Below are 27,853 nucleotides of genomic sequence, written 5' to 3' on the forward strand. Positions count from 1 at the left end.
CAAATGTTGTTGCTTTTTTTCCTAACATATATCAAAAACCTACATTAAAGGGTAACTAAACAATGTAACAGCGTACAAGCTCAATAGAAAGTCTATGAGCCTGTACTCCGATACATCGGTTTTCCGGAAAAAGCCAAACAGAAACGAAGCGGCTGAGCGCTCACACAAACACTTCTGTCGCTTCGTTTTAGCGATTAGTGGGGGTCTCAGTACTCGGACCCCCACCAATCAAAACTTCTGACATGTCACTATGACATGTCAGAAGTTTGTTGAATGTTTGTTGTACGCCTCAGCAGCTTCGTGTCTGTTCGGCTTCTTCCGGAAAGCCGATGTATCGGAGTACGGGCTCATAAACTTTCTATTGAGTCCGTACACTGATACATTTATTTCCGGAAAAAGCCGAACAGACACGAAACGGCTGAGCGCTCACACGAGCGCTTCAGCTGCTTCGTTTTAGCGATTGGTGGGGGTCTCAGTGCTCGGACCCCCACCAATACAAACTTCTGACATGTCACTACGACATGTCAGAAGTTTGTCAAACGTTTAGCTACACTTTAAGGTGACAAATCTGCAGCTCTATAAGGAACCCACCACTAGCTGAGGTGTAAATAATTCAATTATATAATATAAAAATGAACCTTTATTCAGCTCTTTTAAAAGGTATATATTTATTTATGTCAACTTATTATAGGGTAATGTGCTTGTATCAATTTTTACTATCTACCAAAAAATCTGCAGTGAAAACATTCATAAATTGATCTGTGGTGCGGAATTTAAATCCGCAGCATGTCAATTTATGCTGCGTATTTGTTGCTTTTCTGTTGCGGGTTTTCCCCATTAAATTCAATGGGGATGTAAAACCCACAACAAATGGCAAAAGTGTTGCGACTTTTATGGCGAAAACGCTGCAATTCCACTGAAGAGAATCGTAAATGAGGAAAAAAAACTAACTTATTAAATATTAAATTAATAAAAAAGCTTATACTTACCCCCGCCTGTTGTCATAGTAATTAATGTCTTGCACTGTACTGAGTGCAGCCCATCCACCTGGGATGATGTTTCAGCACATGGGACTTCTGCCGCCAATCACAGACTGCAGTGGTCACATGGGCTGCAGCGTCATCCCAGGAGGGGGCCCAACTTGAGGGCATCAGATATTATTACTCCATATACACCATAATACTTAAAATGTTTTCTCGGAAGGGTTGCATTAAAGTAACACAAACCTAGAAGAGAATGATATAAGTATATAGAAGAAAAACTTGCCCACACTGTTTGTCAGTCTGCAGGCTTTTCCTACGTGATCCTGAGAAAAAGTATTATAGAAATCTTATAGAAAACACAAGTTTAATTTTCTCCTGATCGCTTCTATTTTCGGCTTTCAGTCAGTTGTGGAGGGGCGCTACATCCCTGTTCTCCTACTGCAGACAGAGCAGTGGTTAAAGGCTCGTTCTGCAGCCAGTTGTCTTACAGCCAGATACAGGATAGTGAGGAGGAGGAACAGGAGGAGGAGGAGAAAATAAGTTATCTACTGGGACAATGGAGAAGAATGCTTTATGTGTTTCAGTTTGTTTCTGGAACATGCAGAAGATCCTGCAGACTGACAAACATTAAGTTGTTCTTCTATTTAGTTTTACTGTTAAAGGAACACTCCGGACAAAAATGAAAAATCAGCCAGCACATGGTTTTTAAATGTGTTCCTTAATTTTACATTGTATAGTAATTGTGCTTCCTGTTATTTGCGCTTACGCCCTATTTTCTACATTGCAGCATCAAGTGGCTGCAATCTCCATGACTACATGACAATTGAGTCAACTGTATGTTAATATCTTTTTCTTACATAGATATCAGTGGGCAGTTGCACACAACTAAGCCTCTCCGAAACGGTCATGGAGCCTGACTGACGGAAAAACATGAGGGATTTATACATGTTACCATTATCCAAGCCCCACCATCACTAGTTTTCTACTAGTATCCTGCAAGAGGGATAGTCATCATTGCAAAATTATGTGATTCTGTTTGAGTATATTTCCTATACTGACTCCGAAGCGGCTCAGGACAGCACTACTCTCTTGTTATAGATAGCACAGGCTACAGCTGCGGCCCAGTAGGGAATCTCTTAAGCCACACCATTCAGGTACATTAAGCTTCGGAGGCTTGTAGAGCTTCATGAATCTGACCAAAATCTGAATTTTTAGATTTTATCTGGAGTGACCCTTTAATTTCTTACTTAGCAGTTTATTCCTTACGTAGCAAATCTTTCTTGCATTCCACCTTATTCATCCTGTTGGTCCAAATAAACATAGTGTTCATCTGTTTTATATAAACCAACCCATTCACTGTCTAAATCAACAATCTGCACTAGATGGGTGATAGTGATAGAAGCAAAATGAATAATCTCCAAACTGAACAAGTGCTACACATTAAATATGAATTACATGTAGGTTATGTGACTGATAAAAATGTCTTACCATTTTGTCCAACAAAGCTTCTATTAAATCCACTGTAGTTTATGGAATAACAGTTTTGAGGTGCTGTGCCATGGAAAAGATTTTGCTCATTGACATGGCTGGGACCATTTTTCTCGGTAATGTATCGCTTCCTCAACATGTATGCTATGTGTTGATACCTGTTCTGGATTCTTTCAATCTGCCAACAAATAAATAGGTGTGTAATAAAGAAAATGTTATGAAACAAAAATAAAATAGAGATGTTAACCAAAAAAGTGCACCCAGTCTTAAAGAGGCTCTGTCACCAGATTTTGCAACCCCTATCTGCTATTGCAGCAGATCGGCGCTGCAATGGAGATAAGAGTAACGTTTGTTTTTTTTTTTTAAAACGAGCATTTTTGGCCAAGTTATGACCATTTTTATATTAATGTAAATGAGGCTTTATTAAGTACAACTGGGCGTGTTTAAAGTAAAAGTACAACTGGGCGTGTATTATGTGCGTACAACTGGGCGTGTATTGTGTTCGTTACATCTGGGCGTGTTTACTTCTTTTACTAGCTGGGCGTTGTGTATAGAAGTATCAGCCACTTCTCTTCACAACGCCCAGCTTCTGGCAGTGCAAAGACACAGCGTGTTCTCGAGAGATCACGCTGTGACGTCACTCACTTCCTGCCCCAGGTCCTGCATCGTGTCGGACGAGCGAGGACACATCGGCATCAGAGGCTACAGTTGATTCTGCAGCAGCATCAGCGTTTGCAGGTAAGTAGCTACATCGACTTACCTGCAAACGCCGATGCTGCTGCAGAATCAAATGTAGCCTCTGGTGCCGATGTGTCCGACACGATGCAGGACCTGGGGCAGGAAGTGAGTGACGTCACAGCGTGATCTCTCGAGAACACGCTGTGTGTCTGCACTGCCAGAAGCTGGGCGTTCTGAAGAGAAGTGGATGATACTTCTATACACAACGCCCAGCTAGTAAAAGAAGTAAAAACGCCCAGATGTAACGAACACAATACACGCCCAGTTGTACTTTTACTTTAAACATGCCCAGTTGTACTTTAGAAAGCCTCATTTACATAAATATAAAAATGGTCATAACTTGGCCAAAAATGCTCGTTTTAAAAAAACAAAAAACGTTACTCTTATCTCCATTGCAGCGCCGATCTGCTGCAATAGGAGATAGGGGTTGCAAAATCTGGTGACAGAGCCTCTTTAAAAAATATTAATAATCTTTATTTATATAGCGCCAACCTATTCTGCAGGGCTTTATGATTGAGGAAGTAGCAAACAAATAAAAATGACAAAAAAATCTAAACAAATGAACAAACTTTGAGACAAAAGGAGAGACGTCGCTATCCATAAGAGCTTACAATCTAAATAGAATGGGAGGAGTGACACAATAGGCACAAGGTACTAATTTTGTCCAGGGGACCAACCCCTCGTGTTGGCAAGGGAAATATGAATAATGCTGCATGAACCAGTCATCCAGGCAGTATTTGAGCCAACACGGATATAAACTGCAGAGCAATGCGACAGGGTAGCTAGATGAGGACAAAGTGGAATGGGGATATTTGTGACAAGGTCGGGTGGTGTTAAGGCCATGAACTATAGTCACATGGCATAAGTCTCTTTGAAGAAATTCGTTTTCAAGGCATGTTTAAAACTGTAAGTTCACTCGTTGCGTAAATACTGCAGATTTTCCGCAACGCATCTGGTTGTGAAAAATCCGGAGCACATACAGTAGCAGCAAAGTGGATGAGATTTGAACAAATCTCATCCACAAGCTGCGTAAATGATGAGCAGAAAAAACTCTCAGATAATGACCTGCAGTGCGTTTTTTTAGTCCGCGTCATGTCAATTGTAGTTGCTGAAACGCTACTTATTTGTTGCTGGTTTTCCACATTGAATTCAATGGGAGGTAAAATCTGCAACATATAGCAAGTGTTGTGTTTTTCGCAGCAGAGAGCAGCGATTCCACTGAAAATAAACATTTATTTTCATTGCTGGCCTGCAATTGCGGGGTGTGTTTGTTTAATCAGCTTTATGCCGAGGCTACAGTTCCAAAAAAGCCTTGCACACTGTATAGTAAGCTCCTCTTTGTTTCCTGGCCAGCTCTCCGTTCCCGCTCATCACAGTACAAGAGCCTGCAAGCGTTCCCCCGCAGCAAAACTCGCACCCCTGAAACGTCACTAGTGACGTCCAGTGTATTGGGCTAGGACTTTCAGTGTCTAGCCCATGTGGCAATACTTGACGCACGGCCGGATTGCAGAACGGAGGCACTTTTGAAAATGTAACTCTATTAGAAAGTAAATGTTTTCTAAGGCTGGATTCACACGAGCGTGTGCGTTTTGCGCGCACAAAATTTACTTAACAGCTCCGTGTGTCAGGCCCGTATGATGCGCGGCTGCGTGATTTTCGCGCAGCCCACCATCATTATTTCACTCCGTTTGGATGTTTGTAAACAGAAAAGCACATGGTGCTTTTCTGTTTACATTCATAGTTTTAGAGCTGTTGCGCGAATCACGCGCGTCCCACGGAAGTGCTTCCGTGTGGTGCGCGTGATTTTCATGCACCCATTGACTTCAATGGGTGCGTGATGTGCGAACTACGCACAAAGAACGGACATGACGTGAGTTTTATGCAGCGAACGCACCACGTGCTTTTCTGTTTACAAACATCCAAACGGAGTGTCATAATGATGGCAGCTGCGCGAAAATCACGCAGCCGCGCATCATACGGGCCTGACACACGGAGCTGTTAATACCTTTTGCGCGCGCAAAACGCACACGCTCGTGTGAATCCGGCCTTAGAGTTATGATAAGTGAGAGCAAAAAAAGTTTACTCGAAATGCCTTTAATTTTGGAGTTTGAGGTCTAAATCATTTAGGGGGACTGAATTAATATAAGGGGTCTGGTCTAAAGTCTGAATGCTGCAGGGCACTATTTATGGCACAACTTTGTATGGGGCACGATGTATATGGTACAATTGTATATGATGCACTATCTTTACAATAGTACTATTTACTATGGGGCACTATCTGTATGGTGCTATTTACTGAAGGGCGCTTTAAAGGGGTCACAATGTGTATGGCGCTTTCAATTATGGAGCACTATCGGTATGGTGCTATTTACTGTGGGGCACTACGTGTATGGCATAGTATTTCCAGATTGAAGGACTGTAAAGGAGTATTGAATGATCTATCATGTCAAATGGGACAGATAGCTCTAGTAGGATTAAAAGGGATTTGACTGATAAGAGATCATTTGGATAGCCTTGGTTAATGCAGTTTCAGTAGAATGTAATGCACCAAAGCCAGATTGTGAGTCTTGAGGGCCCTTTTACACCGTCCAATTATTAGACAAACGAGCGTTCACAGAACGCTTGTTCCTGATCATTGCCCTGTTTAAACAGGGCAACGATCAGCTGATGAATGTGCAAACACTCGTTCATTGGCTGATTATATCGTTTATGCAGCCGAAGACGTTATCGTTGTCGGCAGAACATCTCCATGTGTAAACAGGGAGACGTGCTGCTGACATGATAGAAATGTATGGGACAAGCGATCATAGTAATAAGCACTCGTCCCCATATATAGCTCTTTGTGAAAAGAGCAAACGAGAGCAGATCAACGTACTGTCTCATTGATCGGCGCCCGTTTACACGTCCCATGTCAGGCCGTGTAATAGGACCTTTACAGACCCCTTCTCGTCCTGTACCATAATTGCACAGCGCTGGCACGTACCGTTCAGCAACGTACTTTTCTGACGCTATGTATTATTAATAAATAAAAACCTCTGTAGATAAAAAAAAATAACTTTTTCTTTCCTTTTAATTCTGGCTTTGGCTTAAAGTTGATCTGTGATTATGTTATGGTGCCCTATTGAGGACTGCTTTGAATCTGCATGTATACACGGCAGCTGTCAGTCACTGTTCAGAAGGACAGGGTAGTGCTCTGCTAATGAATACAGTGGGCTCATAGCTATGAGTCCGCTGTATTCTGTTTTGTGCCGTTTCGGCAAATTGTGCGGCAGACCCGTCCCCATACCATGCTGCGCTTAAACTGGGCTGCAGTTCTACAAGATAGAGTGGCTTACAAATAACATTTAATTTCACTATTAGTATCCTTTACTAGATTCCAAAATTTAGCATTTTACCTTCTTAATAAGATTGTTGACAGTTTTATTAAAATTTACTTTAACTGTTTTATATTCCTCAGAGTTAGGATCCAGTTCTACAAGCATTAACAGGAGTGCATTCATATTGTCCCAGTGAAGAGGACATTGATTTTCTGGAAAATAAAAATACATAATTTATATATACCGTACATTTGTTAGATATGCTTAGCAACTAAAGATACAATATGCTGACATTGACAGTTAAGCAAAACATATATCAGCTATATGGGTACCTGAAAGATGCATGAGTAATGACATTTATAAGGGTATGTTCACACGCTTAGCAAAACACATCTGAAAATTCGGAGCTGTTTTCAAGGGAAAACAGCTCCTGATTTTCAGCCGTATTTTTAGCAACACGCATTTTTCGCTGCGTTTTTTACGGCTGTTTTTGGAGCTGTTTGTCTATAAGGTGTAAAAAATGCCCCATCGGAACAGAACGCCGTTTTTCCCATTGAAATCAATGGGCAGATGTTTGTAGGCATTCTGCTTCCGATTTTTCAGCCGTTTTTCGGGACGTTTACGGCCCGAAAAACGGCTGAAAATAGCCCGTTTGAACTGTGATGGATGGTCAAATTGCTTATGTTCTCTGTATTAAATTACACTATGAATTATCAAGCAGGATGCCGGATTATGAAGATATGTATTCTCCATTTTGTAATGACCTCTTTCTGGTTCTGCTTAAATCACAAGGGAATAAGTTATTACTTTGTGTTCTTTTTCGTGGCCTTCAATACTGGTAGATAGGAGTCTGGCAGAACGCCTAGACCTGAAATAATCATCATATTTGTAATTAATTCTCTTCATCTCAGTATTTCACACACATATATGAAATCATCACATAGCCTTATGAAAACCTCCTACATTTCTATTGTTTGTAGGCCAGGATTTGCAGGTGTTAGAAAGATCACGTGACCTCAGTGGGAAGGTACCCTATGACGTATTTTCAGTCTACGTGTAAAATGTTATGATTGGTTGTTCCATGAGAGGTAACACCCTGATTAGAGGGTACGCCCTGAGGGTATATTAACCTATGTATCTTGATAATAAATGAGAATATTGATTGAGACAACAGATTGCTATTGTCTTTATTGATCTCCCGGTGCACTGCTGATACTTCAATTACCATATTTGAATACCACCTGACAAAGCAGAGGGAGCCCATTAGAGCACCCATCCCAAAAGGTGCTACCTGGAAGGGGTTTCTTCGACAGAACATACCCTTAGTCTTCCAAATATAGAAACAAAAGTCACCTAAATGTTAACATATATCTATTTTTTGGGGTATTTATGACAACCAGAGATAGACATGTTGGTGGGTCACCCAGGGAGACACCCAAGGCATACACTGATGCAAAGGTGGGATACAATCAGGTCCAAGAAAGATGGAGATGAGAAATTTCTTATGCAATGACTATGTGTGATGATATATTTTTCCTGTATATGCAAACTATTCTATATTTTCCTATGTATCTCTTTATGTATGTATTTCTTAACATATATTTACTACAATATTACTGCATTTAAATAAACTAACATTTTTTTTGTAGAAAGTTTTGTATTCCTCCTATTATTTACTGATCAAGAATATTGAAGCAACCACAATCAATATTAATTATTTGGTGAGTCAGTAATATCGATATTTAATAACATTTAATAGATAACAAATGTCATGTAATGCTAATAAAACGTTACAAATATGAAACTGTTTAATTACACCTGGCACCGTAGTAACAAATTGGCCCACAACCTCACATTAAATTCTGAAATTATAGGTATCTAAAATTCAAGACTCCCTGATCTTAAAAAGGTTGGAAACCACTGATATAGACGGAAATATTTGTCATGTAATGTAGCATTTCTGAGCAAATTAGAACAATTTAGCTGCTTCTTCTAACTAGTCATGTGGGATCCCACCAGCTGGAAACCTATGAAAAGGAGAGGGGTTTAAAAGGAAGGTGTCATGATTTTTTATTTATTTTTATCATATTGCTTTTAATGTAATATTTTCAAAAGTTTTATTAAATTGTGTTCTCATGTTTTACGTTTTTATGTTTTCTGACTTTTACTTCTCTATGGGGGCTGCCATTCTTTTTTTCATCTCTGTACAGTGAAGGAAATAAGTATTTGATCCCTTGCTGATTTTGTAAGTTTGACCACTGTCAAAGACATGAACAGTCTAGAATTTTTAGGCTAGGTTAATTTTACCAGTGAGAGATAGATTATATTAAAAAAAATCAGACAATCACATTGTCAAAATTATATATATTTATTTGCATTGTGCACAGAGAAATAAGTATTTGATCCCCTACCAACCATTAAGAGTTCAGCCTCATCCAGACCAGTTACACGCTCCAAATCAACTAGGTGCCTGCATTAAAGACAGCTGTCTTAAATGGTCATCTGTATAAAAGACTCCTGTCCACAGACTCAATTAATCAGTCTGACTCTAAACTCTGAAACATGGGCAAGACCAAAGAGCTTTCTAAGGATGTCAGGGACAAGATTATAGACCTGCACAAGGCTGGAATGGGCTACAAAACTATAAGTAAGACGCTGGGTGAGAAGGAGACAACTGTTGGTGCAATAGTAAGAAAATGGAAGTCATACAAAATGACTGTCAATCGACATCGATCTGGGGCTCCATGCAAAATCTCACCTCGTGGGGTATCCTTGATCCTGAGGAAGGTGAGAGCTCAGCCGAAAACTACACGGGGGGAACTTGTTAATGATCTCAAGGCAGCTGGGACCACAGTCACCAAGAAAACCATTGGTAACACATTACGCCGTAATGGATTAAAATCCTGCAGTGCCCGCAAGGTCCCCCTGCTCAAGAAGGCACATGTACAGGCCCGTCTGAAGTTTGCAAATGAACATCTGGATGATTCTGAGAGTGATTGGGAGAAGGTGGTGTGGTCAGATGAGACTAAAATTGAGCTCTTTGGCATTAACTCAACTCGCCGTGTTTGGAGGAAGAGAAATGCTGCCTATGACCCAAAGAACACCGTCCCCACTGTCAAGCATGGAGGTGGAAACATTATGTTTTGGGGGTGTTTCTTTGCTAAGGGCACAGGACTACTTCACCGCATCAATGGGAGAATGGATGGAGCCATGTACCGTCAAATCCTGAGTGACCACCTCCTTCCCTCCACCAGGACATTAAAAATGGCTCGTGGCTGGGTCTTCCAGCACGACAATGACCCGAAACATACAGCCAAGGCAACAAAGGAGTGGCTCAAAAAGAAACACATTAAGGTCATGGAGTGACCTAGCCAGTCTCCAGACCTTAATCCCATCGAAAACTTATGGAGGGAGCTGAAGATCCGAGTTGCCAAGCGACTGCCTCGAAATCTTAATGATTTACAGATGATCTGCAAAGAGGAGTGGGCCAAAATTCCATCTAACATGTGTGCAAACCTCATCATCAACTACAAAAAATGTCTGACTGCTGTGCTTGCCAACAAGGGTTTTGCCACCAAGTATTAAGTCTTGTTTGCCAAAGGGATCAATTACTTATTTCTCTGTGCACAATGCAAATAAATATATATAATTTTGACAATGTGATTTTCTGTTTTTTTTTTTTATATAATCTATCTCTCACTGGTAAAATTAACCTAGCCTAAAAATTCTAGACTGTTCACGTCTTTGACAGTGGGCAAACTTACAAAATCAGCAAGGGATCAAATACTTATTTCCTTCACTGTATGTGTCGATTAACGACACATACAGAGATGGAATACGGCACATACAAACCCATAGAGAATGCGAACGGGAGCCATTCCATTCGCAGTTGCGTGCGCCGTCTGTGTGGGAACGGCGCATGCGCCGCTCCCACATAGACCAAAACGAAGCTCGTTCGTAGAGCGAAATCCGGTGCCATTTTGATGTGGACCGGAAACCTCTGCCGGACAGTAAGATGACGGTAAGCCGGCCGCGGCTTCCAGCCATATGTTCAACGAAGCGAAGGCGCAAGGAAGAGCATAGACGAGCGGAGGCGGCGGCAGGAGCAGATAATTTATGTCCGTGTATGTTCGTGTGTATTGTGTTCGTGTGTATTATGTTCGTGTATTACTGTCTGCTGAGCCCTGTATCTAATCCTCCTACACTGTGCAGTCGCTCAGAAAATGGCGGCACACAGTGTAGGAGGTTTGAAGATTCAAACCCTTCCTTCTCCTGGCACTAGCCAGAAGAAGGGAGGGGGATTGTGTGAGGACACTAGAGAGAGTGTGTCCACCCCAAATTTGCAGCATACATCAATGAGGTTGCTTTACCACAGTGACCATGCTGCAATTTTGGGAACTGCTCCCTCTAGTGGCCAGCACATGGAAATGTTATAAATTATAATCTAATTTATAATATATAATATATAAAAAATTAAAACAATGTTCAATCACTTAAATACTAATTGTTTAACTGAAAAAAAAAAATTCTAGCGCCACATTCCCTTTAAGCTTCAAGTTTTACTGACATAAAACTGGCCAACTCCTTTAATTGCCAGCATTTACAGTCTAAACGTTTGGCTAAATAAGTGTAAACTGAGTTTATCCATATCACCTGTTGCAGTAAGATAGGGAATAAGGAAGGTAGTAAGGGATAAGGAAAATGTAGCTGGTTAGTAAGTTAGGAAAGTTAACTAATACAACATAGGTATATGAAAAAGTAGAAAAATTTGGAATACTGCCCCAGCCCTGTATCTTTTTTAGCCGATCTCCTCATTAGGCAAAAAAACATAGCATCACAGTTGTATGTTTTTTAGCCTGATTAAGAGATCGGTCCGAGCTCGTAATGCGTAGCTTACTCTTAGTATAGCACACATATAGCACTTTACCTCCTGTCTCCCATGGACTGACTGTGCATATTCCTTCAACATTTACCTTTTTTGCAAAGAGACAGCGCTGGGGAAGTATTCCAAGTTTTTCTACTACTTCCTTTTCCTATCACAACACGGTGCCCGAGTGGCTCCCGGATGGAATCCTAGCTGGAGTCTCCTACCCTGACAAGCGCAAGAGGGTGTTGTGCCCCCAGCACAATGCCTTTTGGTAAGCACACCACTTACCCCCAAGCCCATATTGCCTTACTTCTGTGATGATGCACTATGTGCGCCAGGAGTTCTCTCTCTTTTTTCGTTCCCTTTTGTTCTAGGAACTAATTCAACATCACACTCATTAATAGTTCCAGATCTTCAGATTATAATGTGACTTCAGAAAGCATAATTTACAAAGCTATATATTCAGAAATTAAAAAAGTAGTATAGCATACATACAATCATACCTGTTTTTAAGTCCCGTCTTACAACATTCACCTCCTCTGTAGTTGCTTTAAGCACTGCTTTCATTGTACCCAGGTTAACAACAGCTTCCGTTCTATTTTCAAGTTTGACATTTACAACATCTCTTTTCCCGGCAAGGTAGTTGTCCTCAAGTAACTGGCTGGCCTCCACTGTAAATGGCTTGGAATCTCTACCATCAGAATACCCCCACTGGACCAAGAGCCCTGCTCTCTCTTTTGTTACCATCTGAAGTCTTTCCGTTATGACAGCAGTGAGATTGGCATGGACTTTCATTGTTATTAGAACAACATCCTTTTCACAGCCTTTAATAATGATGCAGTTATTCAACCGATCCAGCGTCATTCCAACTTCAGTTTGGTCATTCAGTGCAGAAAAAACCCTCTCAATTTCCAAAAAGGAAAATGTTTTCAGTAGTGCTTGCTCTATTTTCTCCTCTCTGTATGTTACTGCATTTTCAAAACCCTTCTTAAGAGAAAGCTTGATTTCATTCACTTTGTCCTTTTTGTCTGTAACAATGACCAACAGGGTTGTTGGAGGTGGCAGAAGTGGATGCTCAATAACGGTAAAGTCTTTAATTGCATCATTTTCTGGAAGCCATTGATATTTTAATCGTGAACTGAGCAATTCTACAATTAAAAAAACAAGTAAGTAAAGAGCAAATGGGCACATGAGCGTTACGGTGGATCAATGATCAGAACTGATGCCATAATGGACAGTAACCATACTTTTGGCCTTTGCTGCTTGTCATTCTGTCTATTTGGAATGTCGGTACTTTTTTACAATTCCTCAAGCAACTTTCTATAAAGAAGTTGAGATACAACCGCCTGAAGGCACTGTAAACATTTTACAGAATTGTCCTCATCCTAGTTAGGATATGGAGTCTACGTGTGTTTAGTCACATTTGAAGATTAGATGGTGTTTTGAGGAATAACTCCACTTACACCCTTAAATAATCAGGGGGGACTGCACTTAAGCGCAATATTTCCCTCTGCTCCATTCCATACTATGGGGAGTTTTTGTCAAGGGCCTCCCCCTGGTGAGGTGATGATAACTGGTGAATATTCTATGACAAAAAATAGCAGTTCCCTTTGGTCAAAAGAAAAACAAAGTTTTTTTTTTCACAGATGCACTATTTTGTTAAATAAAATCAACAGTGACCACCAACTCTGCAATGTAGGACCCTGAAACTTCTACATATCACCTGAAACCCTGTGAGTTTGAATTCTAAAGTTGGGATACTGGGCTTAATCCCAAAGCCAGGAGTAAGATCTTAAAGCTCTGTTCACAAGATCCACCGTCTGTCTCCCTCTTTATGTTGCCCTATAGCAGTGCTTGGAGAAGGCCTCAGTGGCGGATGTCATGTAACTGGGCCTGTGTAAGATGACATGCCGGTAAGTTTGTAAATAGAACATTTTAATAAATATGTATAAATGAAAGTGTACCTAGCATTTTATTGTTTTAGCAAGGTCAGTGAGAAAGGCAGCAGAAAAGCTGTAGAATTTAGCTATTTTTGACCCAGGTATTGCTGATATGTACCTGACATCCGGCAGGACAAGATGTTAAGTGGCGAGAAGAAAGAAAAATGCTGCACATGGGCGCCTCCTCACTTTGACTATGGACTAGGTTATCCTCAGCCATAAGTTGATTCAGCTAGATCATTCGGGTGATTCAGACAATGATTGAGACTTGAGAGTAACAATTTATCCAGTTTATAGTCCATGTGAGATTGTGCCAATGAGCCCCATTTTCTCTCTCTTCTTCTCTCTATGTATGAGGAATCTGAATACCTGAAGGGAAATCAGTTAGGTCCCCCGATAAGATGACAAGGCATATGCACACCTTTACTGCACCATAATTATAATTCATTATCTCTTCTGGTACCTACTACATTTTAAAGTGCCGCTGTTGGGCAGCACCTCCTCTGTAACCCATTTCCTCCAGTGCAGGTGACTTAGCCACCCAACCGCACCAAAAAAGCTTACATATAAGGATAAAGTTGTTGTAGTCCACACCGCCTACTCAGCTATAGTGAACTGACCACTACCAACAGTAGAATGTTTAAATAGTTAAATATTTCCATAAAGTGTAAATATTTCTGCTCAGCAACCACAAGCAGTTGATCTTGGATTACCCTCATTAATGACGGCAGCTATTTAAATAGCAAATACAAATTTATTTGCATATTTGTTGTTCTATAAAAAAAAAAAAAAAGAAACCCTTGAAATTACTGTAAAGCCTAAATCAATAATAAAATGAATAATGATCAACTCACCCAATGAATTCCAGGATGATTCCTGAACAGGTCTGGACAACTTTTTTAGTTCCGCACAAAAAATGTAGTAGATATAGGGGTGAAATGTAACCAGACGAACGGCGGTCAAAAAAGTCAGATTTCTAGTTTTGGTAAGTGTTGATATCGCATCCACCATAAGATGGGCCACAATCTCTGCATCTAACTTACATTCACCTGAGTAGAAAGGCAAAAGAGATCTCAGTTTTACCTAAATGGAGTGGTATGGTGCATCAGCCTTATTCAAAATAGTGAAGCAGTCAGGTCCGTGGGACTGACGGATTCAGTGAATAGCGCTAGATACAGCTGCTCTGTATAGAGAATACAGAGCAGCTGTATCTTAAAATGTAAAAATCATTTTTAAGAAAATGTATTGACAAAGTTTATTAACACACACTAATACACAATTTTATTTAATACATTTATTTTTTTTAAAAACACTTTCAAACATTTACATAGCCATTAAGCCGTAGTCACAGAGCACAGCTCTGCCATGATGGAGCTGAGCAAAAAACAAAAGGCAAAGCTGCATGTTCTAAGGAAAATAAATAACAGGTTAGGATCCCCTTTAGGTATAACTTGCATATAATTTTTTTATGTTAAAACTGTAAATCCACAGTATGGTTTTCTCATTATATTTCCCAATTTCTTGGCTTTCTGTTACTATGCATCATATATTCGCATTAAGGCCCCATGCACACGAACGTGCCTTTATGGCCGCAATTCCCCCGAAAATCCACGGGAGAATTGTTCCTATGGGACCATGCACAGGGCCGTGGTTTCCACGGTCCGTGCATGGCCCAGGAGCCTGGACCGCAAAAAGAACGGGCAAGTTTTATTACGGCCGTGTTCTGCGGTCAAGGCTCATAGGAAATAATGGACGTGGCCATGTGCATGGCCTGCGATTTGCAGGCGGCTCGCGGGTGTCAATCCGCGACCAGCCGACCCGAAAATCACAGCACATGTCTACGGTCGTGTGCATGAGGCCTTACTGTGAATATTGTTTTATTGGTGGTAAAGAAGTAATTGCTACTGTATATAAATAAACAGATTTTTATACAGTAGCAACACATTTTTAAACGGTTTATTCTTTATCAGAGAATCAAATGCCTATGCAGCCATACACAAGCTTACCTGTGCCAATGGCCGGAATTGCCACAGAATTTAGACCCACATTATCACACTTCATTAGAATTTCCTTCACAAGAACAGGAATCTTGTCCACATCTTGCTGAATATTACAGTGCATAATATATTTACATTTTAGATTCCTAGATCCTGCTTCTGTCATAACCACTTTATCTTTAGAAGCACCTAAGAAGAAAGGAAAAAATCTAAATAAGCCATGGGCTGTATATCTCTGACAGTGGAGGAACAGTCCTCTTTTGGCCTCATGCATGGCTACGTTTTTTTGGAAGATTTACATGGATATCTACGTGTTTGCTGTCAAATACAAAAAGCCTTGTCTGTGCATCTAGTAACACCTATAATGGGACGATGGCCGTCGTCCCTCTCCTCATCTCACCATTGTGGATGCTCAGCCTATGGCCTAACTGGGTTTCCTTGCATAAAGTCCATACCCAGTTTTTAGGTGGAAATTAAAAAATCCAGTAGATTCCAACCTCTGGTTTAGGCTAGCCAATTCTACTTGTGACACAGTGGGTCTACGCTTCTGTCTAGGGGCCTAACGTGACAACATTGCTCAAATGCCCTCATGGTGGCATGAAGGTAATGTTATTGAGATGTTTCTCACGAGTTGAAACATGTAAAAGTAGAGGGAAAACATCAGAAAAAAATTACAATGAACACAAAACAAATATGAACAATACAGTAATTTACACATAAAATACTGTCCTGGAATACTGTAGCATAGCCCTGAATACAATTGAAAATCTGTAGAATGTATTGAAAATGTTCACCGATGGTACCCATTAAAGCTGATGTTACCTGGTTATAGTAAATAAGAGTGTGTCATGTCCGTGGCTGCGGTCCGTCAGGTTCACTCTGCTCCTGACGGCCGCAGCCATGGGTCGGCGAGCGCTGGCCCCAGTCTCCTCCTCAGGAGATTCCAGCTCTCACTTCCACTCACCTCGGATGGGTCCCGTAGGGTGTGCACACATGCGCTCTTAAAGGGGCAGTGCGCGCACTGGACTTTAATGTTTTAATCAGCCCATGAGTGCCTGGACTATATGAGGGGCCCAGCCCCTTGCTTTGATGCCTGAGCGTTGTTTGTCATATCCTAGTTTGTCTAAGCAAATGGTCTCCTAATGTTTTCCAGTTCCAGTGTTCCCTGTTCCTGTATCCCGTATCCTGTATCCCGTGCTATCCTGTTCTAGTGCCGTGCAGTGCTGTAATCGTGCTGTGGTGTATCTACGCCTGTCCTGCTGCTCCACGCCTGACGTCTACCCGCTGCCTAGTCCCAGCCGAGCCTGCCTTACTACTGTCCGAGCTGCCACAGGTACCTTATACGAACTGTGGACTGTGACATGCACCCTGTTGGCCAGCTGCCATACTGCCAAGGCAGTACGGCCCAGTGGGTCCACGAACCCAACGTCAGCCCTTTAAACTCCTCCTAAACATTAAATGTATAAGTAAAAGATCATTTTCACCCCTACTATTATAAGTGAATATTTCAGTATATTTATTTAAAGGTAATGTCTCATGTATTTAATTTTCATTTAATTAAGTAGATGTAAGACTGTAGAAGAGAAATAACCATTTAACTTACACAACATGCCTACCACTTTGAAGGGGGCAAAATATTTTATACTGTGACACAAACTAAAATAAACACAAAAAACATAGAACTTGGTTACCTACTCGAGAGCAGACTTTACATGAGCTCTGTGTTTTGTACTCTGATAAGTCAGCCAATGATATCCTCTACCCCAAGTTCAGTGAATAGTCAGTCAGGAGCTGCTGCTTCTCCCAACAGACCCTCTGCCGAGGTAAGCGTCTCCACCTCACTGCCTCCCACCTCAGCTATGGCCATCTTCTCTACACAGATAACAGAACCCTGCTCTCTCACTCTGGAGAGAAGTCTCTGATCCCAAGGATCACACCAGTCTCACAAAAACTCCAGCCGCTGACAGAGCCAAAACCTGCTTTAAACCACAGGCTTTTTGTTGATATGAGATCTCCCTTTCCGGAGACTGGGGCATGGATTCCCCGGTTCATTCTCCCTCCATACCCTCCCAGGCATGCTCCATTGCTCCACCTTAAAGACGATCTGTCACTAGTTTATTAATTGCCTATCTATTTATGAGTTCTCCCTTTCCGGAGACTGGGGCATGGACTCTCCGGTTCATTCCCCCTCCATACCCTGCCAGGCTTGCTCCATTGCCCCACCTTAAAGAGGATCTGTCACTAGTTTATTAATTCCCTATCTCCTAACTCAGGAGTCTCAAACACGTGGCCCGCTGCCATCTGCAGCGGAGAGAAAAGGCTGAAGGAGGAGTGCTCCGTCGAATGACGAAGCCCCCGACGTCCACTGTCCATATATGGACAGTGATGCCAAGGGCTTCCCCAACTGGAGTCCCAGAGCTTATAATAGTGCTCTGCTCCGGGACTCCTGCTCTGAGAAAGCCCCTGACATCACTGTCCATATATGGACAGTGATGTCAGGAGCAGAGCTGGAGTCCCAGTTAGAGCGCTAGAAGCGGCACTGCCTTGGGACTCCGGCTGGGGAAGCCCCTGACATCAGTGTCCATATATGGACAGTATTGTCAGGAGCAGAGCTGGAGTCCCAGTTAGAGCGCTAGAAGCAGCCCTGCCTTGGGACTCCGGCTGGGGGAGCCCCTGACATCACTGTCCATATATGGACAGTAATGTCCGGAGCAGAGAGTGAGTCCCAGCCTGAGCGCTAGTAGCGCTCTGCCTGGGACTCCGGCTCTGGGGTTGCCCATGACATCACTGTCCATATATGGACAATGATGTCAGGAGCAGAGCTGGCGTCCCGGGCAGAGCACTAGTAGTGCTCTGCTCCGGGACTCCGGGTGGGGAAGCCCCCGACATCACTGTCCATATATGGACAGTGATGTCGGGGGCTTCCCCAAATTTCCGGAGCAAAGCCTATACTAGTGCTCTGCTCTGGGACTCTGGCTCTGGGTTTGCCCCTGACATCACATTCCGGTCAAGGAGGATCCCCTGACATCACTGTGTATGGACAGTGACATCAGGGGCTCCTCCAGTAGAGGAATCCCTGGCCTAAGCGTCGGCAAACGCTCTGGCTGGGGATTCCACTCCTAGAGGTAGCCCCAATGGAGCTATCTACAGGTGTGTGTGTGTGTGTGTGTGTGTGTGTGTGTGTGTGTGTGTGTGTGTGTGTCACTATCTATAGGGTGTGTGTGTGTGTATGTGTGTGTGTGTGTGTGTTTGTGTGTCACTATCTACAGAGGGTACTGTGGCATTATGTACAGAGGGCACTGTGGCATAATCTACACAGGGCACTGTGGCATAATCTACAGAGGGCACTGTGGCATTATCTACAGAGCTCACGGTGGCATTATCTACAGAGGGCACTGTGGCATTATCTACAGAGGGCCCTGTGGCATTATCTAGGGGTGTGTGGAATTATCTACAGAGGGCACTGTGGCATTATCTACGGGTCAGTGTGTGTGTTAGTATCTATAGAGGGCACTGTGGCATTATGTAAAGAGGGCACTGTGGCATTATCTACAGAGGGCGCTGTGGCATTTTCCACATTATCAGTGTGTCAGTGTTACAGCGCCTATTAGATTAGCTAGGAGATAGGGCATTAAGTCTTTAAATCAATACAGTAGGGGGGGCAGATTTGTCAGGCAGATTATCTACCCGTCTCATCATGAATTGGCACTGCACTCTGAACTCAGAGATATTGAAAATAGACCTTAACACAGACCTTAACTTTACAATTGAACGTGTGGATAGGTTAGAGGAATCTCATGCCACTTTGCCATCCCCAATGATCTCCACTCAGGAACACATACATAGCAACCATCTCACTGGCTACCAGTTACGATGCCTGAGTATGTATTTTTGCATGACAATTTTTTCCTGACTGAAGGATTTGGATTAAAGCGTTGAGATGTGACTTCTATCCATAGTGAATGCATTGAAACTGCATTTCAAACACAAAGCAACATTTGTAATAAAGATGTATTTGAAAAAAAATGTCATGCAAAATACAAACATTAATGAGAGAAACAAATGAGAGGAAAGGTTTAGATACCCTTTAAGATCAAGGGCCTAGTGGATTCAGAACCACATAATGAACTGGTCCCAGTTTTATTTTCTATCTTCTCTGCGGTCCTGGGTCGTCATCAAGATCAACCTGTACCCTTAATATTGGCCCACTGTCTGAGGCAAAATAGGGCCCCACACCCAGCTACGCCACCAGATGTGATCTGCAAATTTTCCAAGATGGGATATCGATACACCCTACCTAGGCAGTTATGTACACAAGAACCTCTGGTATACCAGGTTCATAGATTTCCCCTGACCTATCAGGATGGTCTCTAGCAAAACGTGCGGCTCTTAGGTCTCTAACGGACAGAATCCACTCTTGCGTTATCGCATACAAATTGGAATTTTATTTTTCCCTTTAGGCTGTGAAGGATGGTCGGCTGGTCACCCTGCAGTCCCCATTGGACCTGCAAATGTTTCTCCACAACACTAGAGTGGGAGAGATCCTGCTTCCTGGATGAACTTTGCCGCCTGCGCTATCCCCGCCAACGGATCCAAAAAGTCCTGGATTACCACAGGGAGACCCCCTGCCACAGGCAGTCACCATTGAAAAGTCGTCCTCAGCTCTCTGAAGACATTCATTAAGTCTGAATATATTCGTCTCTTGTCCTTTCCAACACAAACCTTTAGGCCTCATGCACATGGCCGTGCCCATAATCACGGGCCTCGATTGCGGGCACGGCCAGCCGCCGACAACCGTCTGGAATTTTGGCCCGTGCTCCCATACAAAGTATGAGAGCACAGCCCGTAAAACGCAAAAGATAGGACATTTTCTGTCTTTTGCGGTACAGTTCTACGGCACGGACACCTATCCGTAGCGATACAGAAAGTTGTCTGCGGCCAATAGAACTGAATGGGTCCGTAATTGGCGGACCGTATTACGGTCCGCAATTACGGGGAATTTTTACGGTCGTGTGCATTGGGCCTTACTGTGTATTTATTTATTTTTTGTCGCTTTATGGTTACTGTGTCTATAGACATTTGTCTCCTATAGCTCCCTAGCCGCCCTCCACAAAATAACATGTCCCCCCACTCAGGGCCAGAGGTTTAATACCTCCTGATGCAACAAGGCTGCACATTAGTGCCTTTTCTTACAGAATATATTCTGTAAATCCGTAAAGTAGCTTTCCCCCTCTGCCTCATAGGGTACCACTGGATGACCCCTAGTCCTTATTTACCCTAGTCTTACTTTCCCATTTCCTTACTACTTCATGGGAGGCCTCTGTTTACCCTTGGGCCTTGATTGATTGATTGATTGATTGATTGATTGATTTATACTTATTTACATCAGTCTTTAACGCCATGGTGTAATCCCTCTCTAATGCACATAATTGTTTTATTCCATCTACTACAGGACTGTTAGGATTCCTACATATTGTTCCCTCCAGTATGCTTTTGTATAATGTACACCCCCAAAAGATTTAAAATTGTACCATTTGTATTTTTATTTGTACTTAAAGGGAAGGTGTCACGAAAAAAAATAAATTCATATGTTATTGCTTTTATTATGTCATTAAAATAAATTTTATTTATTTGTGTTTTTGTGTTGTACTTTTTTCTTTCTTTTACTTCTCTATGTGGGCTGCCATTTTTTTTTTCATCTCTGTATGTGTCGATTAATGACACATACAGAGATGGAATACGGCACATACATCCCCATAGAAAATGCGAACAGGAGCCGTTCCATTCACCATAGTGTACGCCGTCTGTGTGGGAACGGCGCATGCGCCGCTCCCACACAGTCCAAAAGGAAGGTCTTCGGCAGAGCGACATCCAGCGCCATTTTCATGTGGACCGGAAGCCGCGGCCGGACAGTAAGATGACTACTTCCGTTCGCGGCTTCTGTCCATATGTTCAGAAGCAAGGACGGGGAGCGGAGGCAGTGGCAGCGACAGCGGCGGCGGCAGGAGCAGGTAAGTTATGTTTGTGTATGTGATGTGTGTATGTTCGTGTTATACTGTGTGATTACCACTGTATCTAATCCTCCTACACTGTGCATTCGCTCAAAAAATGGCGGCACACATTGTAGGAGGTTTGAACATTCAATCCCCTCCTTTTTCCTGGCACTAGCCAGAATAAAGGAGGGGGGATTGTTTGAGCACACTAGAGCGAGTGTGTCTTCTCCAATTTTGCAGCATAAAGCAATGAGGTTGCTTTACCACATGCCAATGCTGCAATTTGGGGAATTGCTCCCTCTAGTGACCAGCACATGGAAATGTTATAAATTAGAATATAATTTATAATATTTCCTGACTTGTGAAAAAATTTAAAAAATTAGAACAATGTGTAATCATTGATATACTGTTTAACTAAAAAAAAAATTAAAAAAAATCTAGCGACACATTCCCTTTAAACAGAATTTATAAATAAAAAAAACACAGAACTTAATGTGCATCAGAACAGCAGTGTTAAAGGGGCATCAGGATGGCGGGGTTTAGGTTGATATAGAGGAATGGGATGGGCTGCAGAAGCAAGAGGCCAAAGTTATCTTGGCCGCAAACTCTGCAGTCATTGGAGAAGTTATCATGGAGGTCTGGACCGGATGGAGAAATAAAGGAAAGAAAACTACCGTACTCCATTTAGAGAAGATATTATTCCATTTAGAGAAGATATTAAGTGTGAATCACTGGATTTAACTGTTGTTTATTCTGCCGGTGACTATGTCTGGTCAATACTGTATTCTCCTCATCATCACTCTTCAGACCACCTGTATAGGCCTTGTATCTGACCGCTATATGGTAATTATATGGCAGTATAATTGATTATATTGGTGTTTATATGGTAGAAGCGTAAATTTGCCCCTGAATGTAAAAGCAAGCGTACGCCTGACTGTGTGATTAGGTGTTTCTGTGTTCCACTTTCGTTTTCCTTCTTGTGTTGATGGCGTGGCTTATATATTTAAGTGGCGAGTGGCATGGCCAAACAGAAAATGGACCAAATAATGAATAATATACAGGGTGGGCCATTTATATGGATACACCTAAATAAAATGGGAATGGTTGGTGATATTAACTTCCTGTTTGTGGCACATTAGTATATGGGTGGGGGGAAACTTTTCAAGCTGGGTGTTGACCATGGCGGACATTTTGAAGTTGGACATTTTGTATCCAACTTTAGTTTTTTCAATGGGAAGAGGGTCATGTGACACATCAAACTTATCGAGAATTTCACAAGAAAAACAATGGTGTGCTTGGTTTTAACGTTCTTTCATGAGTTATTTACAAGTTTCTGACCACTTATAAAATGTGTTCAAAGTGCTGCCCATTGTGTTGGATTGTCAATGCAACCCTCTTTTCCCACTCTTCACACACTGATAGTAACACCGCAGAAGAAATGCTAGCACAGGCTTCCAGTATCCGTAGTTTCAGTTGCTGCACATCTCGTATCTTCACAGCATAGACAATTGCCTTCAGATGACCCCAAAGATAAAAGCCTAAGGGGGTCAGATCGGGAGACCTAGGGGGCCATTCAACTGGCCCACGACGACCAATCCACTTTCCAGGAAACTGTTCATCTAGGAATGCTCGGACCTGACACCCATAATGTGGTGGTGCACCATCTTGCTGGAAAAACTCATGGAACGTGCCAGCTTCTGGAAAGTGGATTGGTCGTCGTGGGCCAGTTGAATGGCTGAAAATAAGACGTGTGAACATAACCTTACTGTGTCTTACATGTTTTATTTAGCCATGACTTGTTATTGATTGTACGCCTGTTTAGGCTTACCTTGTTGAGCTGCTCTTACTATATTTTGTCCGGCAACTGAAAAAATAGCGCGAGCCACAGCTGCAAAAGATTAAGAAACATTAATACTTTAATAATACTACAACATGACATAATTTCATCTAAGCTAATAAAATAGACTAAAGGGCACCAATGTGATGTGTGACAGTAACTAATTCAGACAATTACATTACAATCAATTGGCAAGGGGTATGCTTTTATGGAACCAAGCAGTAAAATCAATGACAAAAAATCTGCACCTTCCCCTGACGATAAAAGGTGTTAGTCATGGGTTTCAGCTGCTGGACCCCAGTTATTCTGGGTTCCCACATCGCGGTTTAAATGCATTTTCTGCTGACGATTTTACAAAAATTGCAGCTAAGTAGCACGGTTTTGCCGCAGTTTGCAGCAAAAAACGCATTTAAAACTGAGAGTTGAGAACCCAGCCTTAAAGAAGGGGTTGTCTATATGGGACAAAGCATTCAGCTTTACATATATATCTGGCATAAATACAGTGCTAGTAGAAAAAAAGATTTTTTAGAGTATAATCAGATTTATCAAAAACTTTATTCATTAAATTCTACCAATTGCTTTTGGTAAAGTGTATAACTGGCACTTACTATTTTCATTCCAATAACTAAAGTTGGTGGAGTTTACAATGACATCTGTTGATTCCTTTGTTATATCATTGTATGTCACAAACAGAGATAAATTTCCAATTTTCACTTCCGAGTGTTCACCAAAAGATATTTTTGGGAAAGCAACTGTGGAAAAAAGTTTTGATTTAATCCATTTCTATTATTATTATTATTATTATTATTATTATTATTATTATTATACTGTATGTTTTCATGAAATTATAAAGCTATATTCACATCCACAGTGCCAAAAGTGCGCTGTGAGCCACATCCTCAGACAGTGAATGTGCTTTCCTCTCTGAGAAGGACCAAGAGCTGCTGAGTAGTCAGCATAAGAAGGTTGAAGAGGCACATTTGTGACTCGTTGTGTGAAAGAAGCATTTCTCAAAAATCATCTGAAAATACAAAATGTTAACCAGGTACGTAACTAGCAAAGACTGGGCCCCATAACAAACTTTTGACTGGGTTCCCCCTCCCCCGCAACCAACAACCCCCCACACACAAAGATCTCCTGCCCTCCCGACAATGAACATTTATCAGTTTTGTGTGCAATGTAAAAATACAGCTAGGCCGCCAGTTTACTCTTATTAACCTTTAGTTACAGGCTTACGAAAATTGTAACAAACAACCACTAATATTTTGACATTTTGTATCACTTAATTATGTTATTTCATAATCTTGATAGTTATTAAAAAAAACTGACCCGAAACTTAAAGCACAGGGACACAGCCCCTAGAGATAGTGCCACATACCCCTCTTGCAGATAGTGCCACACAGCCCCCCTTGTAGATAGTGCCACACACAGCCCCCTTGTATATAGTGCCACACAGAATCCCCCTTGTACATAGTGACACATATCCCCCCTCATAGATAGTGCCGATAAGCCCCCTTGTAGATACTGCCACACACAATCCCTCTTTTAGATAGTGCCACATACCTCCCTTGTAGATAGTGCCACATGTCCCACCTTGTAGATCGTGCCACATAGCTCCACATTGTAGATAGTGCCACATAGTCCCTCATTGTAGATAGTGCCACATAGCCCCCTTGTATATGCTGCCACACACAACCCCTCTTGTATATAGTGCCATATAGTCCCCCTTGTAGATAGTGCCACATAGACCCGCATTGAAGATAGTGCAACCTAACCCAACTTAAATATAGTGCCGCATAGCCGTCCATTGTAGATAGTGCCACATAGCCATCCATTGTAGATGGTGCCACATAGCCCCCTTGTAGATAGTGCCACATAGCTCCCCTTGTGGATAGGGCCACAAAGACCCCCCTTATAGAGCATGCCCCATAGCCCCTATTGTAAAGCATACCACATAGCCCCCTTGTAGATAGTACCACATAGCCCCCCTTGTAGATAGTGCCACATAGCCCCCTTATAGATAGTGCCACATAGTCCCCCTTGTAGACAGTGCCACATAGCCCCCCTTGTAGATAGTGCCACATAGCCCACCTTGTAGATAGTGCCACAAACCCCCCCCCCCCTGATCACGTCATCACGCCGGCCTACGCAGGGATCGTGTCCCAGCGCCTTATAGGCTGCAGGCCCAACATGGCCTGTAGCCTACTAAACGGCAGAGCAGGGAGCTAGCTCTCTGCTCTGCAATATATACAATTAAACGTGGCAGTCGTCAAGGGCCCTGGATGCCCGTTGTAAGCGACGCCACCAGGAATGAGGTGGCCAGTGATGCCCAGCACATAATGTTATGTATTGGGCCGGGTGGCACGGGCCCCCTCATGCCGTGGGTCCCGTAGTAGCCGCTATGGCTGCTACAGCGTAGTTACGCCACTGCTGTTAACATCCAAATTGCGCCAGATCATGAAATAATATACAGGGTGTTGTCTTATATGAAGTTAGTAACTATACAGATGCTTTTTAGAACAATATAGTAAACTTATTAACCCTTTAGGGCGCAGCAATTTTTCTTCCCGCCGATGTTTTTTCAGAGAGCTTCAACTGTTTACATTTTTACGTCTATGTAGGCATTTTGTTTGTTTTTTCAGATGAGTTGCATTTTTTAATGGCACCATTTTGGAGAACATTTAAGCACTAAAAAATTTTTACTATTTGTTGGGAGGGGGAATTAGAAAAAAAACAGCCATTCCACCATTATTTTTTTGTTATTGTTTTTACACCATTCACTGTGAATCATAAAATAACATTAAATGTTAAATTTATTATGCAGGTTGTTACGATTACAGCAATACCAAAATAATTTTTTTATGTTTTACTGCATTTGCACAATTAAAACACTTGACAAAATACCTAGCTTTTGTGTTGTTGCATTCCAAGAGGCATAACATTTTTATTATTCCATCAATGTAGGTTTATGAGGGCCTGTTTTTTTTGCGGGGCAAGTTGTAGTCACTATTTTGGGGGACATGAATAGCAACATAGTATGTGAAGCTAACAAAAAAGACATAAGTCCATCCAGTACAGCCTATTATCCTTCACTGTTGATCTAGAGGAAGACAGAAACCCGTATGAGGAAAAAAAACAATTGTCCTCACCATAGGAAAAAATTACTTCCCAACTCTAAATATGGCAATCTGAATCAATGACTCATCTGCATTAATCTAGTGACCATAACTTGTAATATTATTACACTCAATAAAGGCATCCAGGCCCCATTTTCAGTGAATTTACTATGACAACTTTATAGTCTCACTGCTTTTACAGCAAAGAATCCCCTTCTATGTTTGTGTAGAAACCTTCTTTCCTCCAGAAAGTAGAAAATGTCCCCTTATTATAGTACAACTTTTTAATACATTTTTTACAAATGAACAGAAAACTGCAATTTTGGCACTGTTTATTATTTTCTTTCTTTACATTTTTATTTTACACCATTCACCTTGGACAAATAATGTGTTCATTTTCTAGTGTGGGTCTTTACGGTTGTGCCAATACAAATTATGTAGTTTTTTAAAAAAAACAAAAACAATTTCTATATTAAAAAAATAAATAAATTTTACAAAGAAAACAGAGTTTTGTCACTTAGAATTATTTTTTTGAAAGTTTCTTTATTTTCTATTTTTTACTGCGATCCTATAATCACTTTTATAATACGCTGCAAACAGGCTTAAGTAGATGGAAAACATGTTAGGCCCCAGCCTGCCATGGCAACCCATTGGACGATTGCTTACAGAGAAAACCCCCTTTCTCTGTAAAGCCACTTACGTCCCGCAGTCTGTATTGACAGCTGCATCTACGAGGTTAAAGAGGTTATCCGAGGTCCCAAAAAAGAACAAAAATACCCACAAATATGTGTAATCAGCATTGCTAAATTCACTCTGCCTGCCGAAAATCATATTTTTTCATATCTCACCTCACTTCGGTCCAACGGTGATGCTGCTCTGAAACTTCAGTGTTTTGGGCAGGACTTTCTGTTTTTCTTCTGCTCCTGAAGGCAAGCCCATATGCCGCTCTGTGCATGTCCACTTCTACATCTGTCATTGTTCCTGGCGCTGTGTGAAGAATGCGTATACGCAGGCAAACTAGACAGAACTGTGGGAGAAGGAGGCTGGCTAACTTCAACTTTATCTCAACATCATCGCAGTGCCAGCCCCTTTGTGGTCGCATGCTTTGATGATGCCCCGACAAAGGGGAGGAGAGTGCTCTCTCAATTACGTAGGTCTATGTTGGCGCATTATCAAAACGGAAAGAAGTACTGAACTACTGGGACCAAGTGACTATATTTTCATATTTACAACAATGGGGGGCTGGATAGCATGCATGGGAAGGAGACAGAATGCAGTTCCGGAGGAAATAAGTAATAGCTACTCTGCCTGTTAGTGATTGTAACGTCCATGGCCAAGGACCATTGGGATTACTCACCCCTCGACGGCCGCAGACATAGTCTGGTGAGCCAGCACTCACTTCCGCTCCACTCTGCTGTGACACATAGGGTGCGCGCACACGCTCGCGCCCAGCCCTAAAGGGCCAGTGTGAGCACATGTAAAACATAATTAATTAGCCCATGATCACCCTGGACTATAAGACGGGCCCTGCCCCTTTGCTGTTTGCCTGAGCGTTGTTTGTATTACTCTGTTAGTCT

At 42.0% G+C, this 27,853-nt stretch overlaps 1 protein-coding gene and 1 long non-coding RNA gene across 5 annotated transcripts in view; one reads left to right on the forward strand and one right to left on the reverse strand.

Annotated features, from left to right (window-relative positions):
* The window catches only part of LOC142761406 (uncharacterized), a 33,322-nt gene extending 12,389 nt beyond the window's left edge, over positions 1-20,933 (forward strand). The window contains exons 3-8 of one of the 3 annotated variants that reach the window (XR_012883637.1): positions 8,176-8,247; positions 12,441-12,559; positions 13,040-13,126; positions 13,242-13,306; positions 16,484-16,663; positions 19,791-20,933. This is a non-coding gene — a long non-coding RNA (uncharacterized LOC142761406). Of the gene's footprint in view, positions 1-8,175; positions 8,248-12,440; positions 13,127-13,241; positions 13,307-16,483; positions 16,664-19,790 lie in introns of all 3 variants that reach the window. The other 2 variants (XR_012883633.1, XR_012883638.1) reach the window with 2 other exon arrangements.
* LOC142761393 (protein mono-ADP-ribosyltransferase PARP14-like) overlaps positions 1-27,853 on the reverse strand; it is a 91,506-nt gene that overhangs the window by 2,606 nt on the left and 61,047 nt on the right. The window contains exons 8-14 of one of the 2 annotated variants that reach the window (XM_075864582.1): positions 23,769-23,912; positions 23,152-23,211; positions 15,340-15,519; positions 14,188-14,382; positions 11,897-12,541; positions 6,605-6,738; positions 2,472-2,649 (exon numbers count right to left, since the gene is read on the reverse strand). In XM_075864582.1, the coding sequence (XP_075720697.1) occupies positions 2,472-2,649; positions 6,605-6,738; positions 11,897-12,541; positions 14,188-14,382; positions 15,340-15,519; positions 23,152-23,211; positions 23,769-23,912 (1,536 nt within the window). The remainder of the gene's footprint in view (positions 1-2,471; positions 2,650-6,604; positions 6,739-11,896; positions 12,542-14,187; positions 14,383-15,339; positions 15,520-23,151; positions 23,212-23,768; positions 23,913-27,853) is intronic. The other variant, XM_075864588.1, reaches the window with a different exon arrangement.

Source organism: Rhinoderma darwinii, chromosome 1, assembly GCF_050947455.1.
Source record: "Rhinoderma darwinii isolate aRhiDar2 chromosome 1, aRhiDar2.hap1, whole genome shotgun sequence".
In the NCBI taxonomy this organism is placed as follows: Eukaryota; Metazoa; Chordata; class Amphibia; order Anura; family Rhinodermatidae; genus Rhinoderma; species Rhinoderma darwinii.